An 18,110-nucleotide genomic window follows, 5' to 3' on the forward strand; every position below is an offset into this window, starting at 1 on the left:
TTGTTTACCAAGGTGGGTGTTAAAAACTTTGATCAAATTTCGTCATGATAAGAGCAACAGGAGAGCATATGTGGAATTGTTTCAATACAGCTCTTCCCACACGGGCAATTCCTTGCTGTGTGGGGTCGATTTTGAAATCTCCTGTGCAAAATTGAAGATGGCAAGACATTAAATCTCGCAAGGGAGAAGGCTCTAAGTTGCTGCGGAACTTGCAGGAGGGAGAAATACGATGGTTGGCCTCCTTCCAGGGAGCTCTGCAAGTTAAGAGGCGAGCAGGTTTTATTTGCTGCACTATTGAGATTTTGGTGTTCAGTCTCCAAAAATCTGTGTTTTATCATTTGGAATGCCTCTGTGGCTGAGAGCAGAAAAAGAAATACAGCTGCAGTCTGTATCCTCTTAGGCACACTAAGAGGACGCAACAGAAATGTAGGGAAATATTAGTACACCAAGGCTGAAATCTTCAGTATACTTGTTAAGATGCACTAAATTCAGTAAAATAGCTGCCAAGGAGACGAGGTTTTCAATTTGTATGGATCCCAGTAATTTCCAATGGCCCAATTCATACAAAGCAGTAGTTTACAAGACTGGCAGCTGCTAAGCCTGTGGGTTATGCACAAGGCTCAAGGTGCTTTATAAATCTCCATACAATTTGGCCAAGTTCAACCATGCAAGTTCAACCATGCTACTGCAAGACTCTTTCTGGGTGAGTGCATTTTTGGAACTGCATAGTTGAAACCAGTGAGCTCCATGGAAAAGTGAATCACCCAACAGTTCTCCACCTGACTGTATTAAAAGCAGCTATCCATGAGGCCACAGAGGCCAGATTATTTTAAATAACACATAATCAATGCAATACTGGTTTCTTGTGGACAGCTGTTTACATCAGACAACAAAGAGTTTGTAGCCATTTGTCACAGCAACAGCTACCAGGTATTTATGCACCTTTTCTACTGGACACAAGAAGTCAGAGTCAGTTTGACAACTGCACAGGTTAAGGAGGACATTATGTGCTATGAAGTTAATTCTGTTGTTTGATGCTTCAATTGGCACTCCCTGCTATCTCAACTTAGATAGCCCAGACTAGCCTGAGCTCGTCAGATCTCGGAAGCTAAGCAGGGTCGGTCCTGGCTAGTATTTGGATGGGAGACCTCCAAGGAATGCCAGGATTGTGATGCGGAGGCATGCAATGGCAAACCACCTCTGAACGTCTCTTGCCCTGAAAACCCCACCAGGGTTTGTTATACATCAACTGTGACTTGATGACACTTTCCACCACTACTACCATACAGGTTCTTCCTCAGCCACCTATTTAGGATATGATGGGAAACTTCAAGATGGAAGGCTTTCTGAAAGCAAGGAAGATTTTCCCAACGTCACAGCTTAATGCTTTAGTGATATTGATTATAATTTAAAGAAGACTACTCAAAGAACTTCACTGAATAAAATTAAATTTTAAAAACCTTTCTGTGATTCATGTTTTTCGGTTTTGCCTTGATACTCAAAGCCAACAGCGCTTTTGTCCACTTTGTCCTTGTCGACACCATATTTACCACCAAAACCTTTGGAATAATCTGGAGACAGAAGTAAAAAAAAAATATATACCCATAAAGTTCTGAGATAGCATCTCTAACTTCAAATGCGTTTCTATGCAACACTCAATTGTTTTGTTGCTTTCAAGGTTCTAGGGCCGTGTTGGCGAACCTATGGCACGCGTGCCACTTCCGGCACGCGTAGCTCTCTCTGCCAGCACACGCGGCCTCCCGGGTCGTCTGTGCCCCTCCCTCTCTCAGCTGAGCTCCCCCCACCGTGCATGCATGGGCGCGTCAGCTTCCTGCCTTGCACGCATGCGGCTGGCTTCTTCCTCTTCCCCCCCCCCACTCTTGCCCCACAACAGCTGATAGGCGGCGGGGAGGCCAGCAATGAGGCCAGGCCTCCTCCTCCAGGCTCCAGCTTCTCCTTGCCGCCTTCCTCCTCCTCGTCCCCCTAAGGCGGCTCCCAAAAGTCCAGCTCCAGGCTGCCGCTGCCATCGTCCTCCTCCTCAGGTGCCTCTCCCCCTGCCGTTTTCACCCACCGCCTCCTACTTCTCGGGGTGCTCGCGGAGGGCCAGGCGGCTCCTCAACAGCCGCGCGTCTGCCAGAGAAAGGCCTGCTGTCTCCCGCCGTCCTCCCCCCCGCTCACGCTCGTCCCTGATTCCTGCGGTAAACTTGTGGGGTAGCCGGAGCCACCCTCAAGTCCTTCGGCTTGGGTGTGGCTGCGTGGCCTCTGCCTTCTCCCTCCCTGCCCCCTAAGGTCGCCCGCAGGCTGGCGGGGTCGTGAGTGTTGGCGTGCTTGCCCTCGCTCTCGCCGCCCCCTGCCCCCGACAGCCAGCTGGGAGGTGCCCGATGCCACCGCACCGGGGCCCAACGTCTCCGCCGTCCCGTGCCGTCGCCTCGCTGCCTCCCCAGAGCTGCCGGTAATGGGGGGGGGAGAACTTCGGGTGTGCGCCCTGGAGCAAGTCCTGGGTGGGGCTTGAGGCCCGACCCAGGACACTTTCTTTCTTCCTTCCATCCTTCCTCCCTTTCATCCTTTCTTCCCCAGTTCCTTCTTTCCTTCCTTTTCTTTCTCCGTCCCTCCCCCCTTTCTTCCTTTTTTCCTTCCCCAGTTCCTTCATTCTCTTTCCTTTCCCAGTTCCTTCCTTTCTCCATCCCTCCCCCTTCCCTTCCTCTACTAGGGCTGCCAACCTCCAGGTGGTGGCTGGAGACCTGGAAACCCTAGCAATAATGTCTGGTGGCTGAGCAGAGGACGAGTCCTGGAGAGATGCATGCCAAATACAAACAACTTTTTATTGAAAGGTAAAAGTTTGCATCATTGAAAGCTCTGTTATTGTGTTTTTCTTTTAATGCAAAATATGTGAATGTATGAGTTGTTTTTTCTAAACTAAAACCCCAGTATTCAGGTTAAATTGCCGTATTGGCACTTGGCGATAAATAAGTGGGTTTTGGGTTGCAGTTTGGGCACTCGGTCTCTAAAAGGTTTGCCATCACTGTTCTAGGGCTTCGTCTGATGATGTGTTCTTACTGTGTTTGGATAATAGCTCTTTATTGTGCCATCTGTAATTGTTTGTGGCCATTCTATCATACATAGCCAGAGGATATTCCATAAGAAGCAGCATAAAATACCTTAAATAAGGAATTAAATCCATTCACAGCCAGGATTACAACAATATGAACTATTAATCCTTAGTAGGTTGCTGAACACTGCATATTACTGATCTAATAAAAAACAATCTTTTATAAATTCGTTTTCATGGTGTTGCAACCAGGTCAGGTCTCTATGAGTTGTATGGGAGGGGGACAAAGGGGACCGTTACAGGAAAGATTTGTTCTGTGATTACAGCGCCAATCATGGCTTCTTTGGAACCTCCCTAATGGCATTAATATTTTCTATAAAATCTACTTGATTGGTCTTTCTAATACACTTGTAATTAAAAAAGTTTGATTGGAAATGTTCTCTATATTAGCTAAAGCTTGAAACAAGCTTTTCAAAGATGAGAAAGACAAATTAATTGATGGATTAACACAGAAAATGAATCTTTAAGAGGCATTTCTAAGATATTTTATGAATGTGCTAAATTACCACAGTGGGCCAAATCAAAATGAAAAGATGACACTGCAATGCAACCAACCTTTCTGTGATTCATGCTTCTCAGTTTTTCCTTGGTAATCAAATCCCACTGCGCTCTTGTCTACTCTGTCGGCCTGTACTCCATATTTACCACCAAATCCACTTGTGTAATCTGAGAACAGAAACCAAAGCAAGATAAAATTTTATCATAAATTGCTGTAGCACAATAGAACTGAACACATGAACCTGCGTTATACCGAATCAAACCATTGGTCCATCAAGGTCAGTGTTATCTGGCAGCAACTATCCCAGGTCTTTCACATCATATGCCATCTGATCCTTTTAACTGTAGATGGCAAGAGCCAGTGTGGTATAGTGGTTAAGAGTGGTGGTTAGGAGCGGTGGACTCTAATCTGGAGAACCGCGTTTGATTCCCCTCTCCTCCACATGAGCGGCGGATGCTAATCTGGTTAACTGGGTTTGTTTCCCCTCTCCTCCACATGAAGCCATCTGGGTGACCTTAGGCTAGTCATAATTCTCTTAGAGCTCTCTCAACCCCACCTACCTCACAGGATGCCTGTTGTGGGGAGGGGAAGGGAAGGTGATTCTAAGCCAGTTTTATTCTTCCTTAAGTGGTAGACAAAATCGGCATATAAATACCAACTCTTCTTCTTCAAGACTGAACCTAGGACCTTCTGCATACCAAGCAGATGCTCTACCCTTCCCCTAAAAGCCCCTTAAAAACTGGAAGAAAACTGGTAGCCCATCATTGGACAACATACAACTCATAAGTCAAGAACAGATACCATCACCACACTACTGTGTTTAGGTTCAATCACCTATGGCTTCACACTCAAAGTCCCTAACACAGAATGCTACTGCTTTACAATGCAAACAGTGATGGAAAGAGCAGGAAACATTAATATCTTCAGCTATACTGAATATACATACTCATTATGAAAATGTAATTAAACTATGATAAAGGGTAAATATTTGGCATTGTAAAAGTCCAGGTACCAGAACATTCCTGAAGGCAAAAATAAGCACTGACTTGTTAGAAGAGTTTTGCTTTTAACAAAGAAGTGATGAACGAAGCTAAATATTCTCTCACAGAGTTTCTGCTCACAGCCAGGCTTGGCACCTGAGTTTCCGACAGCACAGGAACCAACCAAACTATCCTCTCTAAAGACATTTATGATGAATGTGATCGGATCTAAAAGACAGCCTTAAAACATCTGTTAGGCAAGTTTCCACAGGGAAATATTACGCGGGGATCACAACATTTCCTGGATGTATTGCTGAACATGATCACTCTCTGTTGGAACTTACTTGTGGATACAGAAATTTGCACACGCTGAATCTCCATGTAACTTTTCCCTATGGAGATGCTCACATGATGCTTTAAAAATGTCAATTAGAGTCCTGTGTTATGTAGGGAAAAGCCCTAACAATCTCTTTGGCTCCTCTTGACCCTTCCATTTCACTCCCTATCTCTGTAAGACTAGAGAGATCTAATCGTCAAGGGAACAAAATTGATTTTACCTTCAGTTTTTGTCAAGGGTAAATTCACACATCTATAGAACTACTCATCCAATTCTGTACATTCATCATGACTCGGGATTTAGCAGACCTCAGTGCCATATGGCAAGCCACTTTTTAAACTCAAGAGGACTTTTGAATGCAATCTGTAATACAGCCAAAGCCCTGCTGGTCCTATACAAGTCCTTGGATTTGCTTGAGCTCTCTGGTGTTTGACCTAAAGCCAACAGTACCTAATTACTCCACAGTCAGTCTCCATGGATCATAGTATCTTACATTTTCAAGTATTTGCCTCAGGTAGAATGAGGTGGTGATTTGTGTAGCCTTACTGCACAGTAGTTGATGGAAACAATACCACTTTCTCTGTAGGAGACTTGAAGGTACTCTACCATGCAGGTAATAAGTGGGACTTGCAAAGTATACACTTAGAATGTGACAACCTGCTAATAGACAGTGAGCTATACTGGCAGGAGAGTTGATAGCCAAGTCCTGTACAACAAAAGCAGGTAGCAGCTCTTGAATAAGAGATCCCACAGTTAAGGATCCTGTATTATCTTAGCTTCAGTTATCACAGAGGTAACCAATTCCATCCACAGGTTCGTAATCACTGAACTCATTGACAGGCTGTCCCAGAAGCCTTCATGTTAAACAAAACAAAACAGGAAGACACTCCTGCAGTCATTTGTTGCACAGAATATTTCTACACACATTTTTCAGAATGTTTTACCTTTCTGAGAAGCATGTTTCTCGGTTTTCCCCTGGTATTCAAACCCCATAGCAGACTGCAGGAAAAAATAGTGGGAGAAAGAATAATAAGAGTATAAGGACATTTCTAAACAAAGAATAATCACAACTAGCTTTAAAGTGTTTACTAGCCACCTTTGTGGTGATGCATCTACTTCTACATTATACTCAAGATATCATATAGTAATAATAATAATAATATCATCATCAAGAAAGTGTTTATGCTGCCTCTCCAAGAACCTGCCTGAGACAGTTTACAAAATAAAATAAAAAACAAAACACATTTATGACATAAGTGAATGTTGTGCATTACAGATTTTAGTCAATCAAGAATTTAGCGGAACATATCATTCCCAACACACATAATTCTCAAGTTTTGACTTTCTGGCTCAGGCATTGATGCTTTTAAATTACACAAGAACTACCCAAAATCATTCCAAGCTTTGAGTGATGTTCATTCCAGCTATCTACATTTGATCAATGTATTTTTGAGTCAATACATACAATTCATGATTTCCTTCCCAAAGTCTCTTTTGAAATCAGGCTTGACTGTCTCTATCTTTATTTTCAAGAATATATAAAGCAAAAGAGAATGAGCCGAAAAGACATTTACACATAGCTGCAGAATAATCAGTTAGCAAACCTGCACTAAACATCAAAGCCAGCTACTGATGGCAATTCTAGAAGTGTAAGAGGTAGTTAGTTTATTCGATTTTCGAATACTCACCTGGTCAACCCTATCGACTTGCACACCAAACTTCCCGCCAAAACCTTTAACCGAGTCCACTTGGGAACAGTGCTTAGAAAGCTTAGACTGATATTCATGACCAACAGCTGACTGAAAACAGACACGCACAGATTAAAGTATGTATGCCAATATCCTTCATATACATTGCCCTCCGGCTTCTAGAAGTCAGCACAGTTAGCAGGTCAACTGCCTATCAATGGCTAGACTGAGATGACCAAACAAACCATGTTGGTTCCAAGAAGCATCCACAGAAGACCCTGATCTTTCACCCTCCTCCCTTCATGTGCAACTCGTAGACTGAACACTTCCTAGTTTCTAACAAAAGACAACGTGTTGTGACATCTGAAGGGGGTACTTTGAAAACTTGCACTTGCATAACTGGCCTTTAAACCAGAACTATAAACCAACATTAAACAGTAGTTTAAAACCCAGGTTTGAAGGCAAGAAGCAAACTACACCTTAGTAAGAGAGCCAATTCTGATAAGATGACGAACTGCAGTTAGTTTCATACCTGGAAACTTTGGGGGTGGGGGGTTGAGATATGTGGATGCAGCTATTTCTATGGCAAGGGAAGTTACAGTACTGGTCACATTCCTACACATATCCTGGAGATGCAGGTCAGCGAGAGGAATTAATATCCCTACATTATCACTATGCACAGCTGGCAGGGGCAAAATTTAAATTCCGTTTACAACTAGTAAAAAAAAAGTGAGCTGCTGTAATTGACAGTACATTACATTAGCAAGAAGCATCTTCCAATCATAAGTGCTCACAGCTAACAACTGCTCCTTCCAGGAATATTATATTGGTATCCCACACGAAACCACCAGCCACTTCTCCTTTCCCAAAGTCTCTATCAAGTCTTTAACAACTTCCTCCACATTTGGTCTGCACATTTTTTGTTGCTGCAGGACAAAGGAAACAGTATAAGCATACAATATCCTTTATCAGCTAGGAGCTTTGCTGGTGCCTGGTTTACCATTTCCGGATTTAACTTGTTTGGTAATAAGAAAAAGAGAGAGGGAGAGTAGGTTTTTGTTCCAAACTATAACTGAAATGCAAGTAAATCAACTGGACTACGGCACAGATGCTACACATCATCTGGATTATGAAAACAATCCTCATATCAGATTTTAAAAGTTAACATGCTAGAAAAAATGCCCAGCCAATCTTATCAGCTTAAAAGACTGATAGGCTAGTTTCTCAAATGCTGTGTTCAGAGTTCACTTGATGTTAATGCGATGGGGAAAATATTTATACAACTGTTTGTATTCCACACTTGGCTCTTGAGGAGGCTTACATTAAAAAACTTAAAATGCCATAAATACATAATCACTGCACCATTAAAAACAGCAACAAAACCTTTAAAATTCCAGGAACATCAGATAATATTTATTGAATATCAGCAGAACTTTCAGAACCAGTATCAGAGCACTAGAAAGACACATACAATATAATAAAACCAACAATTCAACTAAATACCTGTTTTTTTTTTAAAGCTAAGTTATAACCCAATGCTGCAAACTCAATACATTAATGGATGTCTGGAGGACATTCCCCAGTCAAAACACAACAGAGAAGGCTGGGACCAGCCATCAGAAGGTGGAGGAATGTGAAGTAGGGCCTCTAAAAGATGACCACAGATGGAAAGCATATTCATATGAGAGCTGGTAGTCCTTTCAGGTACACAGTTCGTAAAGGTACTGGGTAACAACAAGCACTTTGAATTGAGCATGGAAACAAACTTGACAGCCCCTTTGTAGTACTTTTAAAATATGTGAGACGTTTTCTGTATAATTTACTTATTTTATATATATTTTTTTTCATTCTTGTACCCCGCCCTCGTCCCTGGCCGAGGGGACCAGTCAGAAATATGGTCTCCCCCCCCCTTTCACTAACTCTGTGCTGAAATAATAACTACCAGATTCTCAGCTGCTGTGGCAGCTCCCATATCCATTAACGTAGTTCTCCTTCACGAATTGTTAAGGGATCAGAGTCCATTTGATTCACGCCATAATGCAAAGCCACAGATGTCCTTGGTACCATGCTGGGCCACAGCAACATACTCACATCAGTGGATGTGTCAAAAAGAATCCCAGAGAGGAACCACCTAGCACATTTCACAATGCTTTTCTGCAATCTTTCTTCTACTCCTTTCCCCTATATGATTAATAATAATGTTTAAATCCTATCCTCTTCACCAGCAGAAAGCAAAGCTGCTTTTACCTATCCTTGAGAAAGGGGCTCATTGCTGGTGGGATGGTGTCCTAGTAATTCCTTTTTTTTAAATGTATCTGTTTAGCTCAGCCCCAGTACAGCAATGCTGAAACAGACTACAGGAAGTGAAATGTCCATCATAATGGACTTGACTCCTCGCTCCTAATCAGCCTGTCCTCTTATAAACTTCAAGAGAAGACAGCCATCTCAGTTTGGTGTCTTCTACAGAATTCACAAATTTGCCTTTCCATGTTAAATTAACACATACAGAAGGATTCCAAGGGACTAAAAATGGCCCTTGAACATAGCTTTCAGAAATATGGAGATCTGGTTCTGTAACTGAATTTGTATTAGGGCCAAACTAACGTCTGGTCTATTCATGCTGGAGAAGAAGGTGAATGGCCTTATTCCAATCGTCAAGGCTCCCTGGAAAGTTCTGTATATTTGCAGCTACTCCAGTGTTTGGAGTTTGTCCATAACACTCTGAGATAAATCTAGAGCATTCACTAGCTTAGTCTCCAGCTGGAGGCACCAATATGCTAAAAAGCAACCTTACATGGCTTAATTAGTTTGCCTCTATTAGAACAATATGAAGGAGGCTCTACACAAAGATGCTGGTCAACTAAATTACCCACTAGAAATCCCTTACAAAACAAACATTGAGCATGAGATGGCAAAGTTTATCATGTTTACATCCCAATTATTCCACTTGAACATGTTCTTAACTCTACCTAGCTGAAATCAACGAGGCTCAATGTGTTGAGATTTACTGTATCCATTATGGATCACATATTGCAACTTTCAAGAAAACTGCAAACTTAGCAATAGCATTACGTTGATAACTTGAGCAAATTTTAAAAAATCTCCTTCAAGATTTACTGTTCCTGTCTTTAAAAAACAAACAAAATGCTGCCAGTACAAATATTAATTTATTTCAAGAATTCCACACTTACAAAGTATGCAGAATTTATTCTGTCATGCCTGCAATTTAGGTGTGCTTTCAGTTTAGAATTGAAAATGTTTAATAACTTCCCCCTGCTTAGGGGATAAAATGAAAGTGGACTGCTGACTCCCCAGACCAAACGTCCAGCTTGCCCGCTATCTTTCTTCAACAATGGCCCTTTCATGACGTCATACAACAGCATATGACACTTGCAGACAACAAAAACAAGGCAGGATCTAAGCCAGCCTGATAGGAATCCCAATAAATTTTAAAACGAAGCTTACATGGGCCAGATCAGCATGCAGCCTTCTCGCTTACCTTGTCCATTCGGTCTTGTTCTACACCGAACTTCCCGCCGTAGCCGTGGGAAGCTTTTGGTCCTGTCTGAAGCTCTTTTTCCTTGAGGGACTGATGCTCTTGGAATACATTCTCCCTCAACTGATGAATGCTTTCGAAGTCAAAAGACAAAACGCACTAAGGATACAGCTCTGTGTTTTTCTCCCTTAAAAATGTTTTTTATTCACACAATAGAATTACGAGAGAGGAATGACTAAACGCCCACCAGAAATTTATGCCGAATGTTTACAGGTCTTTCCTTGCTTGTGTAGACTGATTCACTGAATAAAGAACTATATTCATAAAACATTAACAGTTCAATCATATGAGTTGCTGTGGAAAGGTATAGCATTACCTTTGTGCTACTAGTGATATCAGGCTCCAGTATAACAGACCCAACCAGAGCTCCTCACAGCAGTTCTCATTCAGAACATCTCGGATTCACAAGATATTGTGTAGGTCTCACTGAGACAAGGAAAGGCAGTCACAAGAGAAAATTATCTAGGTGTGTCTATTATCACCCAATATCCTGTTCTGGTTGTTTAGTACTGCTTTTCCAATTAAAAAAAAACCTCCAATACAAATTACAACCAATAAAAAATGCTAAAATCTCCTGAAGATATACCATAAAACCAAAACTCAGCAGAACAATTCAGTTTGCTTGTTTTTCTTACAATTTTATTTTAACCAACACAAACCACAAACACATTAAAACAAACTCAATATAACAATATATACGAAACTTGCCATTCAAAATTGCAATTCTATTGTCAATCTCATTAAAGTATATTGCTCTTTGTTTATAACATATTGTTCCATATCAGCACATTTATTGCTTGAGTAACACCTAAAGCTCTTTTGTTTGATTAAATTTGATTCAGTTCTGTTCCAAATTTCTAGCTATATAATTTAAAAAAAATTCAATTTCCCCCAAAATTCTGTGATTGGCCTATTATGTATAAAAGAACAATTCAGTTTGTGATATGATGGCCCAGGAGGAGGAAGGGGAGATTATGATGATCACAAACACTATTTCCCCCCCCCCCCATAAATTTATTTCATGCTGTCTTGAACCAACTATTTGCATGCCCTGTTGCGACTTTTCAATTTGTTTTATCTGTTTCGAACTTCAGTGTGCCCTCCTGAATATGGGAAAAGTAAATACGGTATTTTCTACATGTGGCCTCAGCAGCCAGTTGTGTATATACAAGAGTTTATTTTATTTATTTACAAAATTTATATCCCACCTTTCTACCTTTACAAGTTTTCCCTACCTCTGCCCAGGAATGCCTCACCTAATTCAACAACTGAATGTACCCTCTTCGCAGTTGTATCACACTGGTTCCTAATCATTCTGAGGCAAAATATCCTAAATTCTCATTCCTCAGTGGACTGAGCCTTCCAGCTAGTAACGTAAAATCTAGTTTTTGTGTTTTTCTCTAAGTGCCTCACTTTATACTTTGGACTATTCTTGGTTACACATTCAATGTCAGTGTTCTGACATGCCCTTAGGAGAAAGTAACTGCTGCAACATTTTCCTATGTTTTCAAGCATGCAATACTGACTAAGTACAGTAGAAAAACTGGTTCTTCAGCTGTCAAGGCCTCTTAGCAACATCCTTTCCCTTTTTAGTTCTAGCGACAATGGCTTTATAGTCCTGAAACTTTACCACAGAACTGCTCTCTAGAGGCTGCTTGGGAAGACAACTCTGAGTTACTATTCAAGTAAGTCAAATGCCTGGAAATGTTTTGGGCCCGCAATGTTTTTTTACCAAGCAGAGCCTCAACCTGAGACCCAAGGTGAACTTTCGGCATAAAGTACCCTGAAGACCTGTATTAATTTTGATCTTATATTTGATGAGATCTCTCTCACGCAGCTGAAGTGTGACTCCTCGAGTCCACCATGAACACAAGAAGCTGCCTTATACTGAATCAGACCCTCGGTCCATCAGAGTCAGTATTGTCTACTCAAACTGGCAGCGACTGTCCAAGGTCTCAGGATGAGGTCTTTCACATCACCTACTTGCCTAGTCCCTTGAACTGGAGATGCTGGGGATTGAACTGGAACCATGAGAATGTGGCACCATTTTAGAGCTTTTTTTTTTACTTTTCAAAACTGCACAGGAGCCTGATACCGATGATGACCATGCATGGGATGAGGAAAGGAGCCTCTCCCCGCTAACAAAATGGGGAGACAAGAGCCCCTCGTCCCCCCGTACTACAGTTCCCATCAGGATCAGCCCCGCACAGCATTTTGAAGTTTTTTTTTAAAAAAAACTCTAAAATGGCATCACATTGGGGACATGGTATCATCAGGTACCACTAAAAAGCTACAGACACCCATTGGGGTAGTGCACATATAAACAGAGCCAGGGCTCATTACCATGATTAACTGACCAGGAGCAGGTGTGGTAAGATCAAACGATTCCTCCCCAGAGTGAACCTTCCTCCTAGGTGTACCTATGTTGACTGCAGTTAATGTTAACTAAGTTCCTCACCTAACCAAGAATTCTTAACTGGTTTTCAATACGGTTAGAAGCACTTGGTTAAACTACCAGGTCATTACATATACACAGCCCCTGCAAACCATTCCTCTAGGAAAATGATGTACCAAGAACTATCACCATAGACAAACAAAATCAAAGTTTTAAGAATTAAAGTAGATTACTTGATGTGTTCTTGATGACCAGATCCTTGCACCGTTTTAGCACCCCAACGCTGTTCTTTTTCACTCACATCGTTCTGTAAAGGACATCGATAAATGTTAATACAACAGCCACATATTAACCACAGAGTGGAGAGAGGAAAGAAGTCGTTAAGGTCCTAAGCGACTGCAAAATATTGATAAAGCATGTCTTATATTGTCATTTGCCTCGAGCTCATAAGCCCCTTTTCCTCTGCTGCCGCTGAATTAAACTAATTTCACATTCACCTTAAGGCAAGTTCTTCAACTAAAAATGTCCAGCAGATATCTGAATTATTCTCTTTCTCACACACACAGTCTCTCAAGTTTGACTAAGCATTGTTTGGATTGCTCCCATCCGAAGTCCACAGAAATTTTTACAAGTCTCTGTAGCAATGCCAACAGTTAGATACAGTAAGTGAACCATACCACAAAGTCAGGATCTGTCTCCCAGTCATCAGCACCATCATCCTGGCTGACAGAGACGGAATGGCCTGCAGTTGCTTTCCACATCTGAAATAGCAAAAGTAGGATCACATTAGATAGAAACTTGATTCTCACACGTGGATCCAGTGTATTAAAGAATGGCCAAAATTGTCTGAGTTCTACAAGAAATATACTGCCAAACAGGGAAAATATCTACATTCCATCCTGTGTCCTTCAGCCTATTGAGAGCTTGGTCATTGGTTTCACTTAAGTTAGATACTGCTAACGGCGGCAGTGCTTATAAGTTTGTGTGTGTGAAGTGCCGTCAAGTCACAGATGACTTATGGCGACCCCTTTTGGAGGTTTCACGGCAAGAGACTAACAGAGGTGGTTTGCCAGTGCCTTCCTCTGCACAGCAACCCTGGTATTCCTTGGTGGTTTCCCATCCAAATACTAACCAGGGCTGACCCTGCTTAGCTTCTGAGATCTGACGAGATCAGGCTAGCCTGGGCCATCCACCTTATAAATTTAACCTAGCCTAAATTATTGCAAGCTGAGTTCTCAGACCAATGTGATCTGTTCAAGGTTTGTTTCCCCCCCAAAGATCTTCTTGCCATTATTCAACAGTTAGAAATAGTCACTGGCATCATTTCAAAGGAAAGGAGGAAGTTCTTTCTGGTAAGAGTCAGCATGCATATGCTTGGTTCATTTATTCGAAACACATGGTGAACCGCAAGAGAGAGCTGTTCAGAGAAGACTTGCACAGTTTGGCCCTGCACACCTTTGCACACTTGGTTTTTTTTTTTTTAGCATCTATCAATGAATTATGATTGTGGAAAATGATCACAAAAAAGGTAGCCTGCACATTTTGTTCAATGTTGTTTACATCAAACGGGCTTCATCTGAGACACAAAGCTGACAGAATATCAATTAAAGCCATGTGGACAATCTGGTGAAAGTTGTTGCTTGCCCACGTGAGAGTGTGAAAGCCCTTATATCCCCAGTGTCACTGCGGCTCCAAAAACCCTACATAGCCCTTCTCTCCAAATCATCAGACAAATAACCAAGACAACGCAAAGACCCCAAATAAGTTATTGGAACTGCCATGTTATAGGCAATATTTCAGCCACTTTTCAGGCTTGCTCTGACGAGATATTGCATTTTTCATTCCAGCTATAACATTTCTAGTTTTCCATGGGACTAGCAGCAGAGCAGCTTTATATTTCCAATACAGTTTGCTGTTCTGGCTGATTTCTTTCAGACTAGGCAGGAGAGAAACATTATCCATGCCACATTCATGAGTCATTGACTCACACAGCAATTTCTGGAAAAAGAGGGAGAAAGAACTCAGATAAACTGAGACCTCCTGGTACTTCTTTTCTACTGAATCAGCAGTAATGATGGAATTTTACATTTTAGCCAGTATACACTCAAGAGGAGAGTGTGCAGAGTGTTTTTCATACAGCCAGCACAAGAAATGATGTTGCAAAGTCAATCTACAAGTATTCCACACTAACAATCCACAGCTCACAGTAATTCCTAAAGGTCTGTGCTAGGGGAAGTACAGAAATCCACCTCACCAAGGGATTGAAACAACAGGTTAAATTAACCTCTGCCAGTAATCACTCCTTCAGGGACATCTGCAGTCTGCTGACCTGTACACTTCATTGCAAGTTTGTGACGGAACTACCCCTACTTCATTTGGGTCTGAAAATTCAGTGATGGATGTATTCATTGTAAGGGCTGCCAAGTTTGGAGGAGGGTTTTTTTAAGTCAGCCCTGCTCATGTGCCTTTAACAGGAGCCTGACATGTAGAAGGTATGCCAGTCAAGCCTTGCCTGTGCCAGAAAAAGCTACACTTCCTTAATTCCAATGCATCAGGCTGCTATTGAAGGCAGAGTAAGACGACAATAAAAATTCTGAGCAGCGGCAATTAAATCACTACAGATTATCCTGTTCATTTTAAGGAGATGAAACACTGGTTAACTAGTAAGAGGCTGGATCCTATAAATTGCATGCAAAAACTGCATCCTATAAGCTGCAAGGATCTTTTCCCCAGCAGCCTCCCAAGACTTCTGAAAAGCTAATGCTTAGAATCACCAGAGCCCTGTGGGCAAAGAGCCATGGAGCAAGAAGGGGAAATCAGACAACACTGCCCCTACTTCTGTGATGACAGACCTCTCTTGAATCTTCAGAAAGACATTGGGACACTGGACGAACAGTGGCACTCAATTTCCCCTCTTCACAGCAACCCTGCATTTCGTCCACAGAGCTCTTGTGTCTCCAAGCATCAGCTTCTTCGATTTCTCAATAGACTGCAGGAAGAAGAGCATCTTGGTCCTTAAGGTTCATAGGATCCAACCATAGTGTGGTAGCTCTTTCTCTTGCATACGTGAATGTGTATGCACCCATACACATAAACCCCTTTCTGTTTTGGAGATAATTACGGTTAGCATTACATCTACACCGACATTTTGAGCAATCAGTCAGCCCAAATCACAGCTTGCAAAAACCACTTCGGATCATGGTTTCAAATTCTGATACTGCACTTATGACACTAGTGCAAACACAATGCTAACCAGATTTACCTCCTCAGTTGAAAGGAGAATGGCACTGCAAAAGGAGAGGAGCCCACAGGGCATTTGAGTTAATAAAGCACTGGTTGGCGGTTGGGTAGCATTATGGTAGCACCAGATGAGTGGACAACTAGCGTTCATTTCCACGCACTAAGGTACTGGCTTCCACAAAGCCCAAATCTTTCCTGCCCACAAAATGATTATTAGCAAAGGCCCCTCTGGATTCTTCCATCTTCACCTGGTGCTCTACTTAATTATTTTGTAGCTGCCAAAAAAAGACCATTCTCTTTCTATCTGCAAAACCTAGCTTTTATGTTCATTTAGGTTTGACCGTTTTATGTTGACAATGGTATAGATTTTAGTTTAAATAACTATTTTTATAGTGGTTTTATTTTATTCTGAAACCTGCATTGAGAAATTGTGTAGAAAGTAGGTCTTTAAAAAGCACAACACAACTATACACCAATAAAGACTCATCTGAAGGTAACGGACCTTCAGTATATGGAGCAGATGGAAAACAACAAGGAGACAGGAAGGGAAGGGAATAGCTGCGCTGAGCAACTCTGGATCAGCCCACAAGAAATGGGATGAGGAAGTGAATTCAACTTAGTTATTCTGGTCACGGAATAAAAAGTATAAACAAGCAATTTCATCTCTTAGACACATTCTGAAATGATGGATAATACAGTGCTGCGGTGCTTTCAGTCTGAATGAATCAAACTTCTGCACACAGCAGTAATCCATGAGTAAGACTGTATGTGCTTTTCTGAATCACAGGGAAAGCAGCGCCAAAAATTACAATTCATTTCCAAACAACATCCATTTCCATACTGAGATCATCACTCCTGACCAGATTCCCAGGTTGGTCCTCTCATTTTGATGGACCAAGTGTGACACACATCATCCTTGCCATCTACATTCATACAAGTAACAAGGTCCAAGGTACTAGTTTGAAGATTCATATTTTGGCATTATCCATGACTTGCAGTGCATTCCCAAGGAGAGTTACTCCAGTCTAAGCCCATTCATTCCAATGGGCTTAGACTGTAACTCTCCACAGGAATGCACTGTCAGTCATGGATAATGCCACAATATGAATATGAAGCATGACTGATACCAGAAAAGTTCCCACAGCTGGCATCCACAGCTTTCTTGCTGTGTTCTATGAACGCAGACACAAAGGTGCCACCAACATATGCAAAAACACTCTGACATTACGTAACGATCATTGATTCTAACCCAACTCTTGCTTCACAGATCTCTTGCTGCTAACAAGCATTCGTTTTTAACTTTCAACGGAATTCTCAACCAATGGCTTGTCATAGGATGCCCTCCATGCACATGGCTAAGAAAGAGGGGGATTCAGCAACGTCACAAAGACAGTCTTTGGAGGGTCCTTTGACAGCAGACACAGGAAAGCTCTTGCTATCTTTAAGGGTGTAAATGAAAGGGGGGGGGAATGAAAAACCACATACACACCCATCATATCCTGGGCCAGCAATTAGTAATGAAGCTGCCCAGCATCCCCTCCCCCCCTTTTGATGAACAATCATTTCCCAGAAACAGACATCACTTCTTCTCTGGACTATCAATTTCTCCCCTTCCAATTACTATATTAGCTAGTTAAAATATCCATTCAAACACCTGTACCAAACTGCTAGTGAAGGGGTCGCCATGCACGGAAAAGAAGGAAGGTGGGTGTGGGAGCAGGTCAGATCGCCCCCTCCTTAGAAGGGGGCAGGCAATGGGTCAGACCACCCCCTCCTTAGGAGGGGGCAGGCAATGGGTCAGACCACCCCCTCTTTAGAAGGGGGCAATGGGTCAGATCACCCCCTCCTTAGAAGGGGGCAGGAAATGGGTCAGATCACCCCCTCCTTAGAAGGGGGCAGGCAGTGGGTCAGATCACCCCCTCCTTAGAAGGGGCCAGGCAGTGGGTCACACAACCCCCTCCTTAGAAGGAGGCAGGCAATGGGTCAGATCACCCCCTCCTTAGAAGGAGGTAGGCAGTGGGTCAGATCGCCCCCTCCTGAGAAGGGGGCAGGCAATGGGTCAGATCACCCCCTCCTTAGAAGGGGGCAGGCAGTGGGTCAGATCACCCCCTCCTTAGAAGGGGGCAGGCAATGGGTCAGACCACCCCCTCCTTAGGAGGGGGCAGGCAATGGGTCAGACCACCCCCTCGGCAATGGGTCAGACCACCCCCTCCTTAGAAGGGGCAGGCAGTGGGTCAGATCACCCCCTCCTTAGAAGGGGGCAGGAAACGGGTCAGATCATCCCCTCCTTAGAAGGGGCAGGCAGT

The 18,110-nt window shown here is 42.5% G+C and overlaps 1 protein-coding gene across 2 annotated transcripts in view; it reads right to left on the bottom strand.

The window, feature by feature from the left end:
- Positions 1–13,364, bottom strand: part of CTTN (cortactin) — a 35,558-nt gene extending 22,194 nt beyond the window's left edge. For both annotated transcript variants that reach the window (XM_056851560.1, XM_056851559.1), the window contains exons 1-7: positions 13,242–13,364; positions 12,798–12,871; positions 10,113–10,242; positions 6,614–6,724; positions 5,870–5,924; positions 3,665–3,775; positions 1,461–1,571 (exon numbers count right to left, since the gene is read on the bottom strand). In XM_056851560.1, coding sequence (XP_056707538.1) covers positions 1,461–1,571; positions 3,665–3,775; positions 5,870–5,924; positions 6,614–6,724; positions 10,113–10,242; positions 12,798–12,871; positions 13,242–13,325 — 676 coding nt within the window. In that variant the 5' untranslated portion in view covers positions 13,326–13,364. The remainder of the gene's footprint in view (positions 1–1,460; positions 1,572–3,664; positions 3,776–5,869; positions 5,925–6,613; positions 6,725–10,112; positions 10,243–12,797; positions 12,872–13,241) is intronic.
- Between the last annotated feature and the right edge of the window lie 4,746 nt (positions 13,365–18,110).

The sequence above is a fragment of the Euleptes europaea genome, chromosome 6 (genome assembly GCF_029931775.1).
Source record: "Euleptes europaea isolate rEulEur1 chromosome 6, rEulEur1.hap1, whole genome shotgun sequence".
Taxonomy (NCBI): domain Eukaryota; kingdom Metazoa; phylum Chordata; class Lepidosauria; order Squamata; family Sphaerodactylidae; genus Euleptes; species Euleptes europaea.